Source organism: Neophocaena asiaeorientalis, unplaced genomic scaffold (assembly GCF_003031525.2).
Source record: "Neophocaena asiaeorientalis asiaeorientalis breed wild unplaced genomic scaffold, Neophocaena_asiaeorientalis_V1.1 scaffold258, whole genome shotgun sequence".
Lineage (NCBI taxonomy): Eukaryota > Metazoa > Chordata > Mammalia > Artiodactyla > Phocoenidae > Neophocaena > Neophocaena asiaeorientalis.
In genome coordinates, this window is record NW_020172591.1 from 354,409 (window position 1) to 374,227 (window position 19,819).

Consider the following 19,819-nt stretch of genomic DNA (forward strand, 5'->3'; position numbering starts at 1 on the left):
AAAAAAATGGTTCTTATGAACCTAGTGGCAGGGCAGGAATAAAGATGCAGGCATAGAGAATGGACTTGAGGACACAGAGGGGGAAGGGTAAACAAATCGAAGTGAGAGAGTGGCATTGACATATATACACTACCAAATGTAAAATAGATGGCTAGTGGGAAGCAGCTGCGTAGCACGGGGAGATCAGCTCGTGCTTTGTGACCACCTAGAGGGGTGGGATAAGGAAGGTGGGAGGGAGATGCAAGAGGGAAGGGATATGGGGATATATGTATATGTATAGCTGATTCACTTTGTTATACAGAAGCGACTAACACAACAATGTAAAGCAATTATACTCCAGTAAAGATGTTAAAAAAAAAAAAAGACTATCCTCTATGGGATATATGGGCACATATGCTTTATTTATTTATTTTTAAATAGGATTTTTTAAATATTTATTTATTTATTTATTTTTGGCTGCATTGGGTCTTCATTGCTGCGCGTGGGCTTTTGTCTAGTTGCGTCGGGTGGGGGCTACTCTTCATTGCGGTGTGCGGGCTTCTCATTGTGGTGGCTTCTCTTGTTGTGGAGCACAGGCTCTAGGTGCGCGGGCTTTGGTAGTTGTGGCTCACAGGCTCTAGAGTGCAGGCTCAGTAGTTGTGGCGCAGGGGCTTAGTTGCTCTGCAGCATGTCGAATCTTCCTGGACCACAGCTCGAACCCATGTACCCTGCATTGGCAGGCGGATTCTTAACCACTGTGCCACCAGGGAAGTCCGGCACATATGCTTTAATTTCTCTTGTGTAAATAAATAAATTGGAATGGCTGGATCATAATTAGATTCATGTTTAACTTTTTAGAAAACTGCCAAAGTGATTCTCAAAAGAGAATATACTGTTTACATTACCACCAGGAATACATGAGAGTTCCAGTTGCTCCATATCTTCATAAACATTTGATATAATCAATCTTCTAAATTGTAAATATTCTAATAGGTATATAGATGTATATAATTGTGGTTTTAATTTTCATTTCCCTAATGACTAATGCTGTTTAGCGTATTTTCATTGTTTATTTGCTAGCTCCATATCTTTTTTTTCTTTCTTTTTTTGGCTGTGCTACATGGCTTGCAAAATCTTAATTCCCCTATCAAGTTCCAAAAAACGTTTATCACCCCAAAATAAAACCTTGTACCCAGTTGGCAGTAGCTCCCTGTTTTCCCCTCCCCCAAGCCTTGGCATCCACCAGTCTACTTTCTGTCTATATTTTACCCATTATAAATGGAACCATACAATATGTGACCATTTGTGTCCAGCTTCTATCACTTAGCATAACTTTTTTGAGGTATATATCAGTACTTGAGTCCTTTTTATGGTGAAATACTATTCCATTTTATGGATATACCACATTTTATTTATCTGTTCATCAGCTGATGAACATGATGAACATTATGGTTGTTCCAGTTTTGGCTATTATGAGTAGTGTTTCTATGAACATTTGTATACAAGTTTATGTTTGAGCACCTGTTTTCAGGTGTTTTTATCTGTTTTTTTAAACTTTATTTTTGTAAATTAATTTTTATTGGAGTATAGTTGCTTTACAATGTTGTGTTAGTTTCCACTGTACAGCAAAATGAATCAGCCATACATATATGTATATCCTCTCCCTTTTGGACTTCGTTCCCACTCAGGTCACCACAGTGCATTAAGTAGAGTTCCCTGTGCTATACAGGATGTTCTCATTAGTTACTATTTTATATCTAGTATCAATAGTGTGTATGTGTCAATCTCAATCTTCCAGTTCCTTCCACCACCACCCCTTCCCCCTTGGTATCCATACATTTGTTCTCTACATCTCAGTTCTTCTGAGTATATACCTACAGTGGAATTGTTTTCATTTGGTAATTCTATGTTTAAATTCTTAAGGAACTGCCAAATTGTTCACAGCACCTGCACCATTTTACTTACCCATCAGCAATGCATAAGGATTCCAGTTTCCCCACAGTCTCACCAACCTTTATTTTCTTTTTATTTTGTAAAGAAAATCCTTTACAGTGGATATGAACTAGTATCTCATTGTTGGTTTGATTTGCATTTTCCTAATGACTAATGAACTTGAGCATCTTTAATATGATTGTTGACTATTTGTGTGTTTTCTTTGGAGAAATGTCTATGCAACCCCTTTGCCCATTTTTTAGTAGGTGTGTTTGGGTTATCTTTAATTTAATTTAATTAATTAATTTATTTTTTGGCTGCATTGGGTCTTCGTTGCTGCACACGGGCTTTCTCTAGTTGCAGCGTGTATGGTCTTCTCATTGTAGTGATTTTTGAAATCTTCTCATTGCAGTGGCCTCTTCTTGCGGAACACAGGCTCTAGGCACGTGGGCTTCAGTAGTTGTGCCATGCGGGCTCAGTAGTTATGGCTTGCGGGCTCTAGAGTGCAGCCTCAGTAGTTGTGCACGGGCTTAGTTGCTCTGTGACATGTGGGATATTCCCGGACCAGGGATCAAACCCCTGTCCCCTGTGTTGGCAGGCGGATTCTTAACCACTGTACCACCAAGGAAGTCCCTGGGGTTGTCTTTTGTCTGTTGGGTCTTAAGAGATGTTTGTATATTCTAGACCCTTATCAGTTATTTGATTTGCAAATATTTTCTCCCATCTGTGGCTTGTCTTTTCACTCATGTCATGGTATCCTTTGTGCAAAAAGCTTTTATCTTGCTAATGTCCAGTTTATCTATTTTTTTCTTTTGACACTTATCCTTCTGGTGTCATATCTAAATCCAAGGTCATTAAGCTTTATTCTTTTGTTTTCCTCTAAAAATTATATAGTTTTAGCTCTTATTAGGTCTCTGATCCCTTTTTGTTCATTTTTGGTATACAGTTGACCCTTAAACAACATGGATTTGAACTGTGTGGGTCCGTTTATACTTGGACTTTTTTCAGTAAATACATACTATAGTACTGTACAATCCACAGTTGGTTAAATTCACAGATGCAGAACTGCAGATATGGAGGGCCAACTGTAAAGTTATACGTGAATTTTCCACTGTGCAGAGAGTTGGTGCCATTAACTCCTGTGCTGTTCAAGGGTCAACCATATATTATGAGGTAGGGGTGCATTTTAATTGTTTTGTATGCGGCTATTCAATTGTCCCTGCACCATTTGTTGAAGAGACTTCATTCCCCATCGAATGCTTTTGGAACCCTTGTTGAAAATTATTTGGTCAGAGTTGTATGAGTTTATTTCTGGACTCTCAATTCTATTTTGTTGATCTATATGTCTATCCTTATGTCAGTACCACATTCTTTCGTACACCTTAGCTTTGTAGTGATTTTTGAAACTGAAGAACGAGCTGCTTTCCCTGCATCCTATAAGGTTTTTTTTTTTTTGCGGTACGCGGGCCTCTCACTGTTGTGGCCTCTCCCATTAAGGAGCACAGGCTCTGGACGCGCAGGCGCAGCGGCCATGGCTCACGGGCCCAGCCGCTCCGCGGCATGTGGGATCTTCGCGGACCAGGGCACGAACCCCTATCCTCTGCATCGGCAGGTGGACTCTCAACCACTGCGCCACCAGGGAAGCCCCATCTTATAAGTTTTGATGTATTGTGTTTATCTGTCATCACCCCCTTGAGTTAATTATTTTATTTAGTTCTCCAGTATTTTATTTCTATCATTAAAACACAGATACACAAAATTGTAATAGTATTATTTATACAGACAGTGTTTATTTAGGTTTTTCATAGAGTTATTTATTTGCTTACCATTTTTCTAGCATCTCAGGACTTCCTTCTGGTATCATTTTTATTTTCTACTTCTTTAGGAATTGCTTTTGTGTAAGATCTGTTCATTATAAACTCAGCTTTTTAATCTTAAAAATATCATTCACCCTCTTCTGAAAAAGTAGCTTTAAGCATATACAATTATGTACTGAAAGTTACTTTTTTATTATTCTTGTGACTTCTACGGCCATTGTTGCTATTGAATAGTCTGATGTATATCTAATGTTAATACTCTGTAGGTGATCGTATCTCTCTGGCTGCATTTTATTATTATTATTATTTTTACTTTTTATTTTTTATCATTTTAACGTCTTTATTGGAGTATAATTGCTTTACAATGGTATGTTAGTTTCAGCTTCACAACAAAATGAATCAGTTATATATATATATATGTTCCCATATCTCTTCCCCCTTGCCTCTCCCTCTCTCCCACCCTCCCTATCCCACCCCTCCAGGCGGTCACAAAGCACGGAGCTGATCTCCCTGTGCTATGCAGCTGCTTCCCACTAGCTATCTACCTTACGTTTGGTAGTGTATATATGTCCATGCCTCTCTCTCGCTTTCTCACAGTTTACCCTTCCTCCTCCCCATATCCTCAAGTCCATTCTCTGGTAAGTCTGTGTCTTTATTCCTGTTTCACCCCTAGGTTCTTCATGACATTTTTTTTCTTAAATTCCATATATATGTGTTGCATTCGGTATTTGTCTCTCTCTTTCTGACTTACTTCACTCTGTATGACAGACTCTAGGTCTATCCACCTCATTACAAATAGCTCAATTTCGTTTCTTTTTATTATGTTCCCATTCCCAGTTTCTTAATTGTTTTGTTATTGTAGGGCTTTTCCTTCTCTTGCGTTTCTTGCCTAGAGAAGTTCCTTTAGCAGTTGTTGTAGGGCTGGTTTGGTGGTGCTGAACTCTCTCAGCTTTTGCTTGTAATTTTGGGCAGCCTCTCTGCTAATGGGTGGGGTTGTGTTCCTGTCTTGCTAGTTGTTTGGCATAGGATGTCCAGCACTGTAGCTTGCTTGTCGTTGAGTGAAACTGGCTGCTGGCGTTGAGATGGAGATCTCTGGGAGATTTTTGCCGTTTGATATTATGTGCAGCTCGGAGGCCTCATGTGGACCGGTGTCCTGAAGTTGGCTCTCCCACCTCAGAGGCACAGCACTAACTCCTGGCTGCAGCACCAAGAGCCTTTCATCCACACGGCTCAGAAGAAAAGGGAGAAAAAGTAGAAAGAAAGAATTAGTAGAAGTAGAAAGAAAGAAGGGAGGGAGGGAGCAAGGAAGGAAGGAGGGAAGGAAGGAAAAAAAGAAAGAAGACAAAGTAAAATAAAATAAAGTAAGATAAAATATAATGAAGTTTTTAAAATAAAAAAATAATTATTAAGAGGAAAAGAAAACAAAAAAACGGATGGATAGAACCTGGAACAAATGGTGGAAGCAAAGCTATACAGACAAAATCTCACAGAGAAGCATACACATACACACTCAGAAAAGAGGAAAAGAGGAAAAAAATCATAACTCTTTGTCTCAAAGTCCACCTCCTCAATTTGGGATGATTCGTTGTCTAAAGGAGGGAAGGAAGAAAAGAAAGGACGAAGATAAAGTAAAATAAAATAAGGTTATTAAAATAAAAAATAATTATTAAGAAAAAAAACAGGACGGATAGAACCCTTGGACAAATGGTGGAAGCAAAGCTATACAGACAAAATCTCACACAGAAGCATACACATACACACTCACAAAAAGAGGAAAAGGGGAAAAAATCATAAATCTTGCTCTCAAAGTCCACCTCCTTAATTTGGGATGATTCGTTGTCTATTCATGAATTCCACAGATGCAGGGTACATCAAGTTGATTGTGGATCTTTAATCCGCTGTTTCTGAGGCTGCTGGGAGAGATTTCCCTTTCTCTTCTTTGTTCTCACAGCTCCCAGGGGCTCAGCTTTGGATTTGGCCCCGCCTGTGCGTGTAGGTCTCTGGAGGGCGTCTGTTCTTTGCTCAGACAGGATGGGGTTAAAGGAGCCGCTGAAGGCTCTGGCTCACTCAGGCCGTGGGGTAGGGAGGGTCACGGAGTGCAGGGCGATCCTGCGGCGGCAGAGGCCGGAGTGACGTTGCAGCAGCCTGAGGTGCGCTGGGCGTTCTCCCGGGGGAGTTGTCCCTGGATCCCGGGACCCTGGCAGTGGTGGGCTGCACAGGCTCCCCGGAAGGGGGGTGTGGATAGTGACCTGTGTTTGCACACAGGCTTCTTGGTGGCGGCAGCAGCCGCCTTAGCGTCTCATGTCTGTCTCTGGGGTCCACACTTTTAGCCGCGGCTCGCCCCCGTCTCTGGAGCTCCTTTAAGCAGCGTTCTTAATCCCCTCTCCTTGCACACCAGGAAACAAAGAGGGAAGAAAAAAGTCTCTTGCCTCTTCAGCAGGTCCAGACTTTTCCCCAACTCCCTCTCGGCTAGCTGCGGTGCACTAACGCCCTGCAGGCTGTGTTCACGCCACCAACCCCAGTCCTCTCCTGGCGCTCCAACTGAAGCCCTGGCTGCATTTTAGATTTTTTCTGTTTTTCTTTGAATTTTGTACTTTGCTACATTTGGTATGGATTTCTTTTGATTTATCTTGGTACATTTTGTGCTTCCTTTATCTGTAGATTCATGTCTTCAGTTTTGAAAAATGGTCAGCCATTATCTCGTCACATATTGTCTCTCGTCCATTTTTTCTTTTTATTCTTCTGAGACTCCAGTTATAGGTATGCTATACTTTCTTCTTCTATTTTCGTAGTTTGAAGTGTGTTCTTTGTATTTTTTAATATTCTGTTTTACGTATGATGCATTCTGGGTAATTTTTATTTATTTATTTATTTATTTATTTATTTATTTATTTATTTATTTTGCGGTATGCGGGCCTCTCACTGTTGTGGCCTCTCCCATTGCGGAGCACAGGCTCCGGACGTGCCGGTTCAGTGGCCATGGCTTATGGGCCTAGCCGCTCTGCGGCATATGGGATCTTCCCAGATGGGGGCACGAACCCATGTCCCCTGCATCAGCAGGCGGACTCTCAACCACTGTGCCACCAGGGAAGCCCTGGGTAACTTTTAAAGCCTGTCTTCTAATTAGTAATTCTTTCTTCTGCTTCTAACTTTCTACTTAATTTATCCATTGACTTTTTAATTTCAGCAATTACATTTTTCATTGCTGAAAGTTCTGTTTGGTTCTCTTTCAAATGAAACTTGATAGTCTCTTGTTGCTTCCTTATTCCTATGACTCATTCTTTTATTTCTTTGAATATTAAATAATTGTTTTATATTCAGTATTACATGGTTCCAATATTTGAAGTTTTTAGGGGGTGTCTAAATCTGCTGACTCCTTCTTATGGTGGCTTATTTCTTTGTGTTTTTGGCGCTCTTTGATTGTAAGCTTATATTTGATTGATCTTAATGTGAAAGGAAACTAAAGTCTTAACTGTGTTTGTGTTCCTCCAAATAATAACTGCATTTGTTCTCACCAGAAGCCAGGGTACATTATTGGCTTACCAGGATCTTTCAGGTTCTTAGTCTTACCTTGGGAGTTTTAAGTTCTCTTCCCCTACCAGCTGTTTATCCAAGCCCATTTCCCAGGCACAGTGTTTATTAGCAGCACTGCCCTTGAAATTTTCCTCTTTGCTTGTGCTCATCACTTAGGTTTTAGATCACAGCTTTTGCTTTTATTTTGGGGAGTGGGGGGTGGGCAGAGTGGGAGAGGGCAGGGAGTGGCCTCTCATTATTGTTACTTCCTATAGTAGCTCCCAGCCCCGAAATATTTTGTTTTAGATCAACTTTCTATTTTTTGTTTTCTAGCAAGAGAGCCTTCTACAGTGTCTAATCTGCTGTATTGCCATTAGTGAAACTTCCTTTCTATTTTTTAAACCCCTTCTATAAAATATTAATCTTAAGTAGTATATGTATAGTATAAAAAATTCAAAACCGAACAGAAAGTTATGAACTAAAATTGCTCTTACTTTTATAGCCCTAGAGGTAACTACAGGTTTTTGGAATTTTTGTAATACATGAAATTAGAATACAAGTGATAATTTAAAATCTTTAAGGAGAAGCAATTTTAAGATATTTTATAGTTATATATTAAAAATAAGACTGATTTAATAGCACTTACAATTTATATTTGAGTAGAATTATTTATAATATCTTAAAGATATGAAATAGCAAACCTTGCAGATTTTCTGAAATGGTTAATTTTACAGATATATGTTTGGATGCTATCACAGAAAAATAAGTTTTCATTGTATCCAAGTACATATACTAAATAGGTCTTAAATACAGGTATAAATGGAAATTAGGGTTTAGAGTGATGGAATTATCGTGTATCCTGATGGTGATGACGGTTATCTGTGTTAAAATTCATAGAGCTATACATCAAAAAAAGAGTTCAATTAATGCATGTAAATTTAAAAATAAAATTTTAAAGATTTTTAAAAAATAATTCATGCTGTCTTTCGAAAAATAAAATTATAGGGTTGGGTTCTTAAAAAAGATTCTATGAAGTTTATTTTATATTATAAATTTTTCAGTGATGTTCTTTAGCAGTTTCATTTTGACTTTACTCCAATTTTGAGTCATAAAACATCATTCTTTTTAGATCATACAGAATCCATTAGTCACTATACTATACTAGGCCAGGGTTTCTGAACCTCAGCACCATTGACATCTTTATGTGGGGGCTGTCCTGTACGTTGCAAGGTGTTTAGCAGTTCCCCTAACTTCTGCTCATTAAATACCAGTAGCACCCCCTCCAGTTGTGACAACCAAAAAAGTTTCTAAACATTGCCCAGTATCCCCAGGCAATTAGGGGGTGTTGGGGGTATGTGTGGGGGCAAAATCACCACCAGTGGAAAACGACTGTACTAGGCCTAAGTGGCTCAACCTTTTTAGAATACATATTTCTTCATTTTCAAAGCTTGTCATGCTAATATTAAGTGGTATAATTGTATGTTATGGTAAGAGTTGTATGTATATAATCTCCTCCTGTACCAAGAGATCTCTTTTAAAATTATCTAATGCTATGATAGGGCACACCTCATAAAATTAAAAGCTTTTATTTAGATTACATCTGTGTAAAATGAGAATTTTAGAAGAATTTGAAAGGGTGTAACAACAGTACCTGTCACATAGCAGCAACCTTAATAAACCAGTACATGAGTGCAATTAAGGATAGGGTGAGGAAACTACATAACACTAATTTTTGCTCTGTCTTGAATTTATTCTGGTGCCTTTGCAAATTATTTAACAAGAATGTTCGTTTTATTGATCTTATAGGGTGTAAATGATTTAACCTAAATTGTATAGGGTAACACAGTAGGGGAGATGAGAAATTTATTTAAGACAAACATTCTATTAAAATGTTAAGTGCTTTAGTTGATCAGATATTTAAAACCTTTCAGGTATTAAATAATAGAAGAAAATGGAATTGGATATGATACCAGCATGGAACAGTCTGTTGATTCATTAAGAGTCAACCATAATGATTTCGAAGAGTCAAAAACCAATTCTCAGGTATTTGAAGTAGGGATTCAACTGGGAACTTTTTTCCATTTAAAGGGAAAGCGGCATGCAATTGGATTTTTTATATTTAAGGAATAGTGTTATATTTAATGTATTCAAGAATTTTAACATTTAATTTTTAATAATTCTATCATATTTAATTTTATAATATATAGCTTTAGTGTATTTGTGAAAGTTTATATGTAAAGAAAAATCTGCATATTGAATTATAAATATTTCATCATTTCACATTGTATTCCTGTGGATTATTTGAAATAAAATATAATAAAAATCAGCAGTTTCACTTAAGAACTTCTGTCTATATCAGTCTGTGAATTGATAACCCTTGCCAAAAGTAAAGTGAATAATTAACTGAAAAATGAATGTGTCTCCATCTTTTATTAAAAACATTCTATTTTTTAAAAATTGTAACTTATTTTACAAACACGCAAGTGATTTTTTTTTTTTTCTTTGCAAAAGCATCTAAGCTGTATGGACTCCAGTGAGCCTTCTTTTGGACAAGATGGTTCCCCTAGAGTTTTACCCATTACTACTGCAGTGGATAATTCACTCACATCACAGAATATACCAGGGCCCCTGACTCAGACACAGACTCTTTCTGCAGAGCAATTCCACCTAGTGGACCAAAATGGGCAACCTATTCAATATGAGCTTCAGTCATTGGGGGATTCTAATGAGCAAATGGTGAGTACGTTTTTAAAATAACCAGTTTTCTGCTATTTAGCAAATTGTATTAGTCTTACTAGATGACCTTAATTTCTTGACATTATTGCTTTACATTGCTTTGAAAATACTGTTACCATGACATTCATTTTTAAGTTATATAAGGATTTTAAAAGATTTCCTTTCAGGACTACAGAGTACTTCAAACCAGTACGTCCCAGCTACTATGTCTAGGCAAACTGGTACTTTAAGATCAGTTGGAAATGTAACATAATCTGTCACTAGTGCTTCTGTCACTAGTGCTAAAGTCCCAGAGCTTACATATAACTTACATTTATTTTTTGTATATACATTTGACTGAACTCAATGTTGTTTGCTGTATCAACATCTCAGTTACTGATTTGTGTGCCACATGCTGGTATGCTTTCTTGAAGAAAAAGAAAGCAATGGAAGTACCAGTGGAAAATGGAATTTAGACATACCCTTACTGATCTTTGTAAGTAGATAGGTAGGTGTCATGTGAATAACAATGCATAAAGTTGACAGTGCTGCTTTAAACTGTTAGCCAAAAATATGTACGACCAAATTCACAGTTGAATAGATGTGGTGATAGATGGTTTTGATTCAAATAAAATTAATGAGAAAAAGTTCTAAATTGCTCTCTGACTAATAATATATTTATATCAGTAATAATATGAAGAATAATGTATCTCTTTGTTTGCCTGTATTTTCCAAATTTTCTACAACAAATTTTAATTCAATAATAAAAATTATTTTTAAAATCATAACTTCAATTATAAATTATACTTAAGTAGGCAACCATTTAACCCAAAATTCTTGTTTTTGTTTCTAGTCTAGAGCATTCTAGAGTTAATCTATGTCCTTTTGCTCCCTTATAATTCAGCTAAATTTTGGCATTGAGAGTAATTGGTTGAGAGGTGGCTAACTGTAGACAACCTTTTTGTGTGTATGTTCAGGCTCAACATATTTCTGGGCTTACTTCAGGACTGAAATGCAAAGTTAGGGTAAGCTTCTGTAATCATACTGCATCACCAGCAGAGGTTAATATGCAACAAATAATCTAGATGTGAACCAATACATTTTAATATTTCATGTTCAAAATGAAATACTTCTGTAATTTCCCCTCTTATTTGACATTTATTCTAGTTTCTATGAGAACATTTAGAAAGTCTGTGTTCTAATGGAAGGATAAAAGAGTCTAAATGTATGAAGCGTTATTATTTTACACATGGTACCTTTCCTAAAAAGCATGTTAAAGTTATTTATTTGTCTGGGTCTGAAAAAAGTTCGAGTTCCCATTCTCTTTGTAATTGTATTAAACATTCTATCTGAAGTGATTATAAAGGTGATTTTACATTATTTGCGGTAGGAGATGATACAGAGGGTTGCTTGAAGTTGTGAAATAGGAAACATGTGGCATGAGCATGAAAATAAATGTAAGGAACGTGGAGTGTTAGAAGCTGTCTTCTCCAAAGAACCAAAGATCAGAAGGTGGTGATATTCTGGGAAACTTAGTGGAGATTTTTTGTTTTTATTGTTTATTTTAATAGACTTTAATTTTAAGAGCAGTTTTAGGTTCACAGCAAAATGAGAAGAAAATACAGAGAGTTTCCATATACCCCCAGCCTCCATATATGCATAATCTTCCCATTATCAAAGTCTCCACCAAGTGGAGCTTTTTGTAAAAAATGACTTTTTTGTTTGTTTGTTTTGAAGTATGATTTTTTTCACATAGAAGCTTTCACGGAACTAGTAAAGATTCTATAGTGGGTAAATCTGCAGTGGATGAGAGGAGGTTTTGGAGTGAAGCAGGGGTGATATTTTTCATTTACTAGAAATATTGTACACAAAGTGCCCAGTAAATATAAAACTACTCATTAGCCAAGATTTTCTGGTGATTTTCATGGTCGGCCTCAAAGAAAATGTATTGCAGCAGATGACTCTTCAAAACTATGTTTATTTTCATAGCAAAGATTAAAGATAATCACTTTTTTTGGTAATAGAAAAAGTAGTATTATCATCACCATTGTCAAATTATATGAATTAAAAATAGGTTTTTAGGTAACAGGTGAAATAAGCTAAGGAAACAGAAAATGGAGATGCTTTTCCACTGTGCTTGGGAAACAGTTTCAAAATTAAGGGGATATTCCACAGATCAGTCTTAATTATGAAATTTTCATATGATTGAATAAATTATAACTTTATTATATGTGTTTTATTTGGATTTAAAAATAACCACAGCACTCTTATTTTCTAAGAATGAATGAAAATTTTTCACACATATTTAATCTCATTTACAGGGAGTAAAGAATTAACAACAGTATTATTACTATTGCCTTTTGAAGTCCAGTAGGGTTTTCGTATTGTTTTATTTTTGTCTTTTTTTAGGTTAAGTAACATCATCAGATATTGGGGGACAGTACAAAGTAGTGGTTAAAAGGAGTCAGACTGCTTGGGTTTGAATTTCAGCTCAGGACTATATAGCTCTGAGTTACCTTGAATGAGTTTTGTAACCACTGTGTTGCAATTTCCGCATGTATAAAATGTATATAGTTTGTATACATGTAATGAAGATTAAATAACGTAATATTGGGTTGGCCAAAAAGTGCCTTTGGTTTTAAGTAAAAATAAAAGACACATTTTTCATTTTCACCAAGAACTTTATTGAACAATGTATTCACCCTTTTGTTCCACTACTTTCTGCCATTTTTCAGGCAACTTCATAATTCCATCTTCCCAAAACTTTTTATCTTTTTGAGCAAAGAACTCTTCCAAGTGCCTTTTACAGTCTTCCAGGGAATTGAAATTTTTTCCATTAAGAGAATTTTGTAAAGATCTAAATAAATGGAAATCCGAAGGTGCAATGTCTGGTGAATATGGTGGATGAATCAGCACTTCCCAGCTAAGCTGTAACAGTTTTTGCCTGGTCATCAAAGAAACATGCGGCCTTGCGTTATCCTGATGGAAGATTATGCATTTTCTGTTGACTAATTCCGGATGCTTTTCGTCGGGTGCTGCTTTCAGTTGGTCTAACTGGGAGCAGTACTTGTTGGAATTAATCATTTCGTTTTCCAGAAGGAGCTCATCATAGAGGACTCCCTTCCAATCCCACCATATACACAACCTCACCTTCTTTGGATGAAGACCGGCCTTTGGTGTAGTTGGTGGTGGTTCATTTCGCTTGCCCCACAGTCTCTTCTGTTCCACATTATTGTACAGTATCCACTTTTCATTGCCTGTCACAATTTGTTTTAAAAATGGAACGTTTTCATTACGTATAAGTAGGGAATCGCATGTGGGAATACGGTCAAGAAGGGTTTTTTTGCTTAATTTATGTGGAACCCAAACATCAAAGCGATTCACATAACCAAGCTGGCGCAAATGATTTTCAGCGCTTGATTTGGATATTATGAGTATGTCGGCTATCTCCTGCGTGGTATGACGTTGATTATTCTCAATGTCTCGATTTGATCGCTATCAACTTCAACTGGTCTACCTGACCGTGGAGCATCATCCAGTGAGAAATCTCCGGCACGAAACTTCGCAAACCACTTTTGACACGTTCAGTCAGACACAGCCAGTCAGACACAGCGCCTTCTGCATGCCACTGCACAAATCTTTTTTTTGCGTTTCAGTTGCATTTTTACCTTTCTTGAAATAATAAAGTGCATAATATGCCAAAAACGTTGGTTTTTTTCCTTCCATCTTCAATATTAAAACGGCTACACAAAAATTCACCAATTTTGGGACTTCCCTGGCAGCGCAGCGGTTAAGACTCCGAGATTCCATTGCAGGGGGCCCGGGTTCCATCCCTGGTCAGGGAACTAGATCCTACATGCACGAAGCAACTAAGAGTTCACATTCTGCAACTAAGGAGCCCACTGGCCGCAATTGAGGAGCCCACGTGCTGCAACTAAGGAGCCCACCTGCAGCAACTAGAACCCGGCGCAACCAAAAAAAAAAAATTATGATGCCAATAAACATCTATAAAAAAATTTACCAATTTTGATCAGTCTTTTTTTAAATGCACACTGATATGACAACTGTCACATAAAATCTAACAAAATTGTTTTGGATGAAGTTAAAGTCAACTAAGTGCTACTAGAGCCATCTTACAGAAAAAACCAAACGAACCTTTTGGCCAACCCAATGCATGTAAAGTCCTGCTGCTTAGTATGAACTCCACAAATGAAAAGGAATTATCATCCTCAGAGTTTACAGTTGATTTTCATACTGAAGTAATAAGAGGTATAAGAGATATGGCAAGATATTTTTATCTCAAGAAACTTGACAAACACTGAGGGAAGGAAAAAATTTCTACTCTTAATTTCTGGGAAATGTTTATGATTATATTGAAAGCTTTCTGTTTTGTTGAGGTTTAAGGGTGGTTTTTTTTTTTTCCAAATTTGAAGTTTTTCAAATGACCCCCTCTAAAAGTGATGCCGTCTCTATCAGGCCATCAGCAAAGTTTTCATGTTTTACATAGCAAAAGGGAAGTTTGAAAAGTGGGTTGGAATGATTAAGGACAGTTATTTGCCCTAGGGAAAACTGAGGACAGGGGATTTCAGGTAAAACAGTAAAACTGTTAGTAGAAGAGTAGTTTTTAGGTAATAAAGTTTATAAGGTATCCAGAAAGTCTGGAAATATAGGATAAACTTAATTTTAAATAATATATTATATTTTTAAACGATAGGCTCAAAATGTTTTTCTTCAACTTTAGATGCTTTCTTAGTTGACATTCCTCTAAATTTGAGGCAAGGAGTTCATTTGTTAAACTGAAAAAAACAAACAAAAACACCAAAGGAAATAATAAATATACAATTCCCCTATGTTTTCAGACTTTTGGGTCACTCTGTAGTATTTCTTATAGACCAAGACAGGATATATAAAAATGCAGAGATATAAAAATAAATCCTGTTTAATTAGACATCTAAGTTACTGTTTTTAAATGAAAATGACTTAAAATATGAGACCAGTGATTATCACACAAATAGGTCAAACGTGTGGATAATACAATAAGTAGAAAAAAGTAAATATATTTAGTGTAGTCAGAGACCTACTTGTTCAGGTTACTAAGTAATTAGACCTCACATCCATGTAATGATTAAGATCATAGGTGGTTAAGATCATAGGACATAGGATCAAACTGCCTGTTTTGAATCCTAGCTTTACCACTTATCAATTGTGAGACTTTGGGAAAAAATTTTTAGGTACCTCAGTGTTTTCATCTATAAAGCGAAGAAAATGATAGCATCCGCTGTAGAGGTAGGCATGTCTACTAATTTTTTAAGTAATGATTCTTTTGAATCATTGTAGACTTATGCATTTGATTTTTTTAAAATGCCTCCAAGATGATTGTTGCCAGCCCATCAGAAAACGGACAGGTGCTGCGTGTAATTCCATCTACCCAGACAGGAACGACACAAGTGATTGTACCTCAGGGGCAGCTTGTGGATGTGAATAGTCCTCAGGGTGAGTAATCATGGGATATAGGGGATTTAAGAACGTTTTAAAGAACAAACGTATATTCAGAAAATCACTTCATGAAAGTCAGTACTAAAATTGATCTCTTTGGGTAAGATTGTGAACTGAATGATTAGAAAAAGTTTCTTAGCCCAAATAAATTTCAAGTTCATTTTTCAACTCCTGTCTAGGTTAGCTGTCTATTTCATTTTGGAATTCTGTGAAGCTGGTTGACTCTTGCTTCCTCCCAAATGACCAGTGAGCATAAAATAAATTCTTCTTAATTTTAATAACAGTAATAATGACAGCAACAATAACAAGAATATGGTGCTAATAGCTACTGGAGAAATTTTTATTTTATATTTTTATCAATGTTGTTAGACATGTGACACTTTTTTTAAAACTATTCTTCTCATCCTCTTTGCTTTTTTCCTCTTTGTTCCTTCAGATTCAGAAAGAATCATACTCCTCATTTTTTTAATATAAATTTATTTATTTATTTTAATTAATTTATTTTTTGGCTGCATTGGGTCTTCGTTGCTGTGCATGGGCTTTCTCTAGTTGTGGCGAGCGGGGGTTGCTCTTCGTTGTGGTGCGCGGGCTTCTCATTGCAGTGGCTTCTCTTGTTGTGGAACATGGGCTCTAGGCTTGTGGGCTCAGTAGTTGTGGCTCATGGGCTCTAGAGCACAGGTTTAGTTGCTCTGCGGCATGTGGGATCTTCCTGGACCAGGGTTCGAACCCATGTCCCCTGCATTGGCAGGCGGATTCTTAACCTCTGCACCACTAGGGAAGTCCGTATTTATTTATTTTTTATTTTTGTATGCATTGGGTCTTTGTTGCTGCATGTGGGCTTTCTCTAATTGCAGCGAGCGGGGGCTACTCTTCGTTGTGGTGTGCAGGCTTCTCATTGCGGTGGCTTCTTTTGTTGCAGAGCATGGGCTCTAGGCGTGCGGGCTTCAGTAGTTGTGGCATGTGGGCTCAGTACTTGTGGCTCATGGGCTCTAGAGTGCAGGCTCAGTAGTTGTGGCACATGGGCTTAGTTGTTCCGTGGCATGTGGGATCTTCCTGGACCAGGGCTTGTACCCATGTCCCCTGCATTGGCAGGCAGATTCTTAACCACTGCACCACCAGGGAAGTCCCCCTATTTCTTTTTATTTTATTCTTTTTCTACCTATTTGATATTATCCCTATTCGTTCTTTTCCTTTTTCTTCCCTTCCTTTTCCATCTATTTGAATCTCTTTTCTAACATCATAGCTATACTGTTGTCATTTTTTCATAGATAATGGTTTAGGGCAAATAATTCTTACTTTAGTGTTATGGTTCTTTGTCTTTGATAACAGTTGTTACAACTTAAGGAAAAGAAAACATAGTTTGCAGAAAACTTTACAAACATGGTATAGAAACTAAAAGAATTAGTCTTACATTTTCCCATTATATTGTGATACTATTAATATAACAATTACTTCTACCACTTTTATATCCTAGCTGTTCAATATAAGTTCCAAAACTTAGTTACAAAACTTTAGTAGTCAGTATTACATTTTAAAAGTAAACAAGTTTATCAGAGAAATTCTCAATAAAGTATAAGTTTTATTATCTTCAGCTTCAGAGTATATCTTTCCTATTTCAAATGTATTAGTTCCAGTTCATTACATTCTCATGGTCTTATTCAAGATATTGATGTTGCTTTGTTCTTGTTCTTATTGTTAAGATGTCTCTGAAGAGAAACCCAGTGACGGAAACTTACCAACTGTAAGAGTGGATTCTCTAGCAGACAATAACAGTAGTTACATTCTTCATCCACATGCATCCCTCACATTGCCCAAAAAGACAGTGACCAGGTGAGTCAATGAGAAAGAGGAGCTCATCTTTGAACATCACCATGGAAATCTCTTTTTACATTATCACATTTAAAGCTGGCTGACTATAGAAAAGATCAGAAATTCAGAAAATAGAATAAACCATCATCAAATACATCCTTAATCATTTTAATAACATCTTGGCAATAAGGGAGCTACTTTAGAATCTATAAAAGGCCAGCGTGCTACTTTACCTCAGTGACATTTGCCTGTTATCTTTTGAAGCAATCTGTAAACATCTGGCACTAATACAGTTTTTTAAAAAAAGAAGTATCCATTCTAGGTCCTATAATTTTTAATGGTTCATCACACTTTTATGCATTTAATTCCTCTGTGGTAAAGTGTTTAAAATGTTTTTTGTTAATGTCTATTTCAGCTTTTATTTTTGCCTAAAAATAACACTGTTTATAATAATTTAGGGAAATACAGACATGGGTTTTGTATTACTTATATTTTAATTGTTCTATGAAAATATTTTAAAGGTAACATAATATTTGTGACATTTAACTTTAGAACTTGACGTAATATCTTGTTACTGTTAATAAGTCACCTGAAGATGGTTTATTCACTCATTTTTGTTAAATGAAAAATAATTATGTGAGAATACAAAATAAGCTCTGAGAAAGATATGTAAAACGCTTGAATTTGTTGAAACTACAGGTATTTGGAAGAACAAAGTTAGACTTTTGCTTTAGCAATTGATAAAATAGTAATGATTAAAAAAAGCATAATTACATCCATCAGACCAATCTGTCATTATTATTACAATTTCTAATTGATGATCTCAGTATTGTCTTTGACTGGCTAAGAGGATAAAGCAACTGAATGCTGTGTGTGTGTGTGTATGTGTGTGTGTGTGTGCGCGTGTGTGTGTGTGTGTGTAACTTGTAATATATATTTATATATGCCCCCCCATCCCAGAATACTTGAAGAACCCTTTTTGGCTCCACTCCAGCCACTTTCTTCTAACACACCTATATGGGCCTGTCGTCTTAGGAGCTGTGAGGTGAGTTAAAAAATAATCCTTATGTAGATTCACTTAGTTGATTATAACTACAATTCATCCCAAAATGTCCACTTTTGAGTACAACTAATAGAAGCTGTATCTGTAATATTTTGTTCATGTTTGTGCTAACTCTTTTATTCCTTAGAGCTTGTAAGCTCTGTTAAAGCAGAGATCTTATAAATCCCTTCATACTTCACTGTCATTTCGTTTCTTCTCTTACAACTCTTTTCCCTTGTCTTCCATAAAACTTCACTATCATGTTTCTCTACTTTTTATCCTTTAATCATTCCTTCTCTTTCTTTGCTTGGCATTTATTTCTTTTCATATTCTCAGCAGAAATTCTTCAATAGTCACCATTTGACCTTGTCTTATTTCTCTACATTTTATCCCTTGTAGAGCTTAACAGCTTTGTCGACTTTCAATTCTCAGTTTTATAAAAATGATCCCCAAATCTCTATCACCAGTTCTTTAATTCTGCCCTTGCTTTTGTCCCAGATCTCTAGCTACTTACTTGAAGCTTTACTTAGATTTCACCTCAAATTCACCATATCTAAAGAGAAATTATCTGCCATACCACAACTAGCTCTACTTCCTAAATTCCTTGTCTGTGTAATAACAAATACCATCTCCTTAGATACAAAGTTTTAGACTAATTTCTTCCTTTCCCATATTCAGATAGTCACCTGATTCTTTTAGTTTTTTTCTTTAAAGTGGTTTAAAGGGAGCTTTTCCCACAAACCTTTGTTATCTTGAACTCAATTATGGTAACAGCCTTCCCATTAATCTCTTTGACTTTTCCATTTCTAGTCCTTACTGTGTAGTTTTCTAAAACTACTTATCTTTAAATATTACTTTCATTGTCTTTTCTCACTGCCCAATAAGCTCAGTGTTATTTTTCCACATCATTTAGCCACTTGTTACTAGCTTTCAAGGTCTTCTATAATCAGGTATCACCTTATCTTATCCTTTTTTATTTCCTGCTTTTCTCCAATTCATCTTTCATTCATGTTAGCCAAGTATTCCTACTTGGTATACACATTTCAGAATCTTCCTTTATCTCCTCCTTCACTTGTTTTTTTTTTTTTTTTTTAAACATCTTTATTGGGGTATAATTGCTTTACAATGGTGTGTTAGTTTCTGCTTTATAACAAAGTGAATCAGCTATACATATACGTATGTTCCCATATGTCTTCCCTCTTGCGTCTCCCTCCCTCCCACTCTCCCCATCCCACCCCTCCAGGCTGTCACAAAGCACCAAGCTAATATCCCTGTGCCTTGCGGCTGCTTCCCCCCAGCTTCACTTGTTTTTATTTCCATTTCCTAATATGTTATTTTTTCTTCTACTTACCTTTCTAACTACTGTTCTTCAAATCCCAATGCAAGTCCTATATGTCTTTTCTGTAATAGTCTAATGATTACTTTATCTTTTACCTATTTATCTCTTAAAATTTTATTTATGTATTTATTTGGTTGTGCCGGCTCTTAGTTGCGGCAGGCAGGCTCCTTAGTTGCA

General features: G+C 36.5%; 1 protein-coding gene across 3 annotated transcripts in view; it reads left to right on the forward strand.

Moving 5' to 3' along the window:
- Nucleotides 1–19,819, forward strand: part of CARF (calcium responsive transcription factor) — a 71,387-nt gene that overhangs the window by 9,736 nt on the left and 41,832 nt on the right. For 2 of the 3 annotated variants that reach the window (XM_024738369.1, XM_024738368.1), the window contains 5 exons: nucleotides 9,173–9,284; nucleotides 9,753–9,977; nucleotides 15,329–15,449; nucleotides 17,153–17,282; nucleotides 18,222–18,306. In XM_024738369.1, the coding sequence (XP_024594137.1) occupies nucleotides 9,216–9,284; nucleotides 9,753–9,977; nucleotides 15,329–15,449; nucleotides 17,153–17,282; nucleotides 18,222–18,306 (630 nt within the window). In that variant the 5' untranslated portion in view covers nucleotides 9,173–9,215. Of the gene's footprint in view, nucleotides 1–9,172; nucleotides 9,285–9,752; nucleotides 9,978–15,328; nucleotides 15,450–15,631; nucleotides 15,699–17,152; nucleotides 17,283–18,221; nucleotides 18,307–19,819 lie in introns of those variants that run through there. The other variant, XM_024738370.1, reaches the window with a different exon arrangement.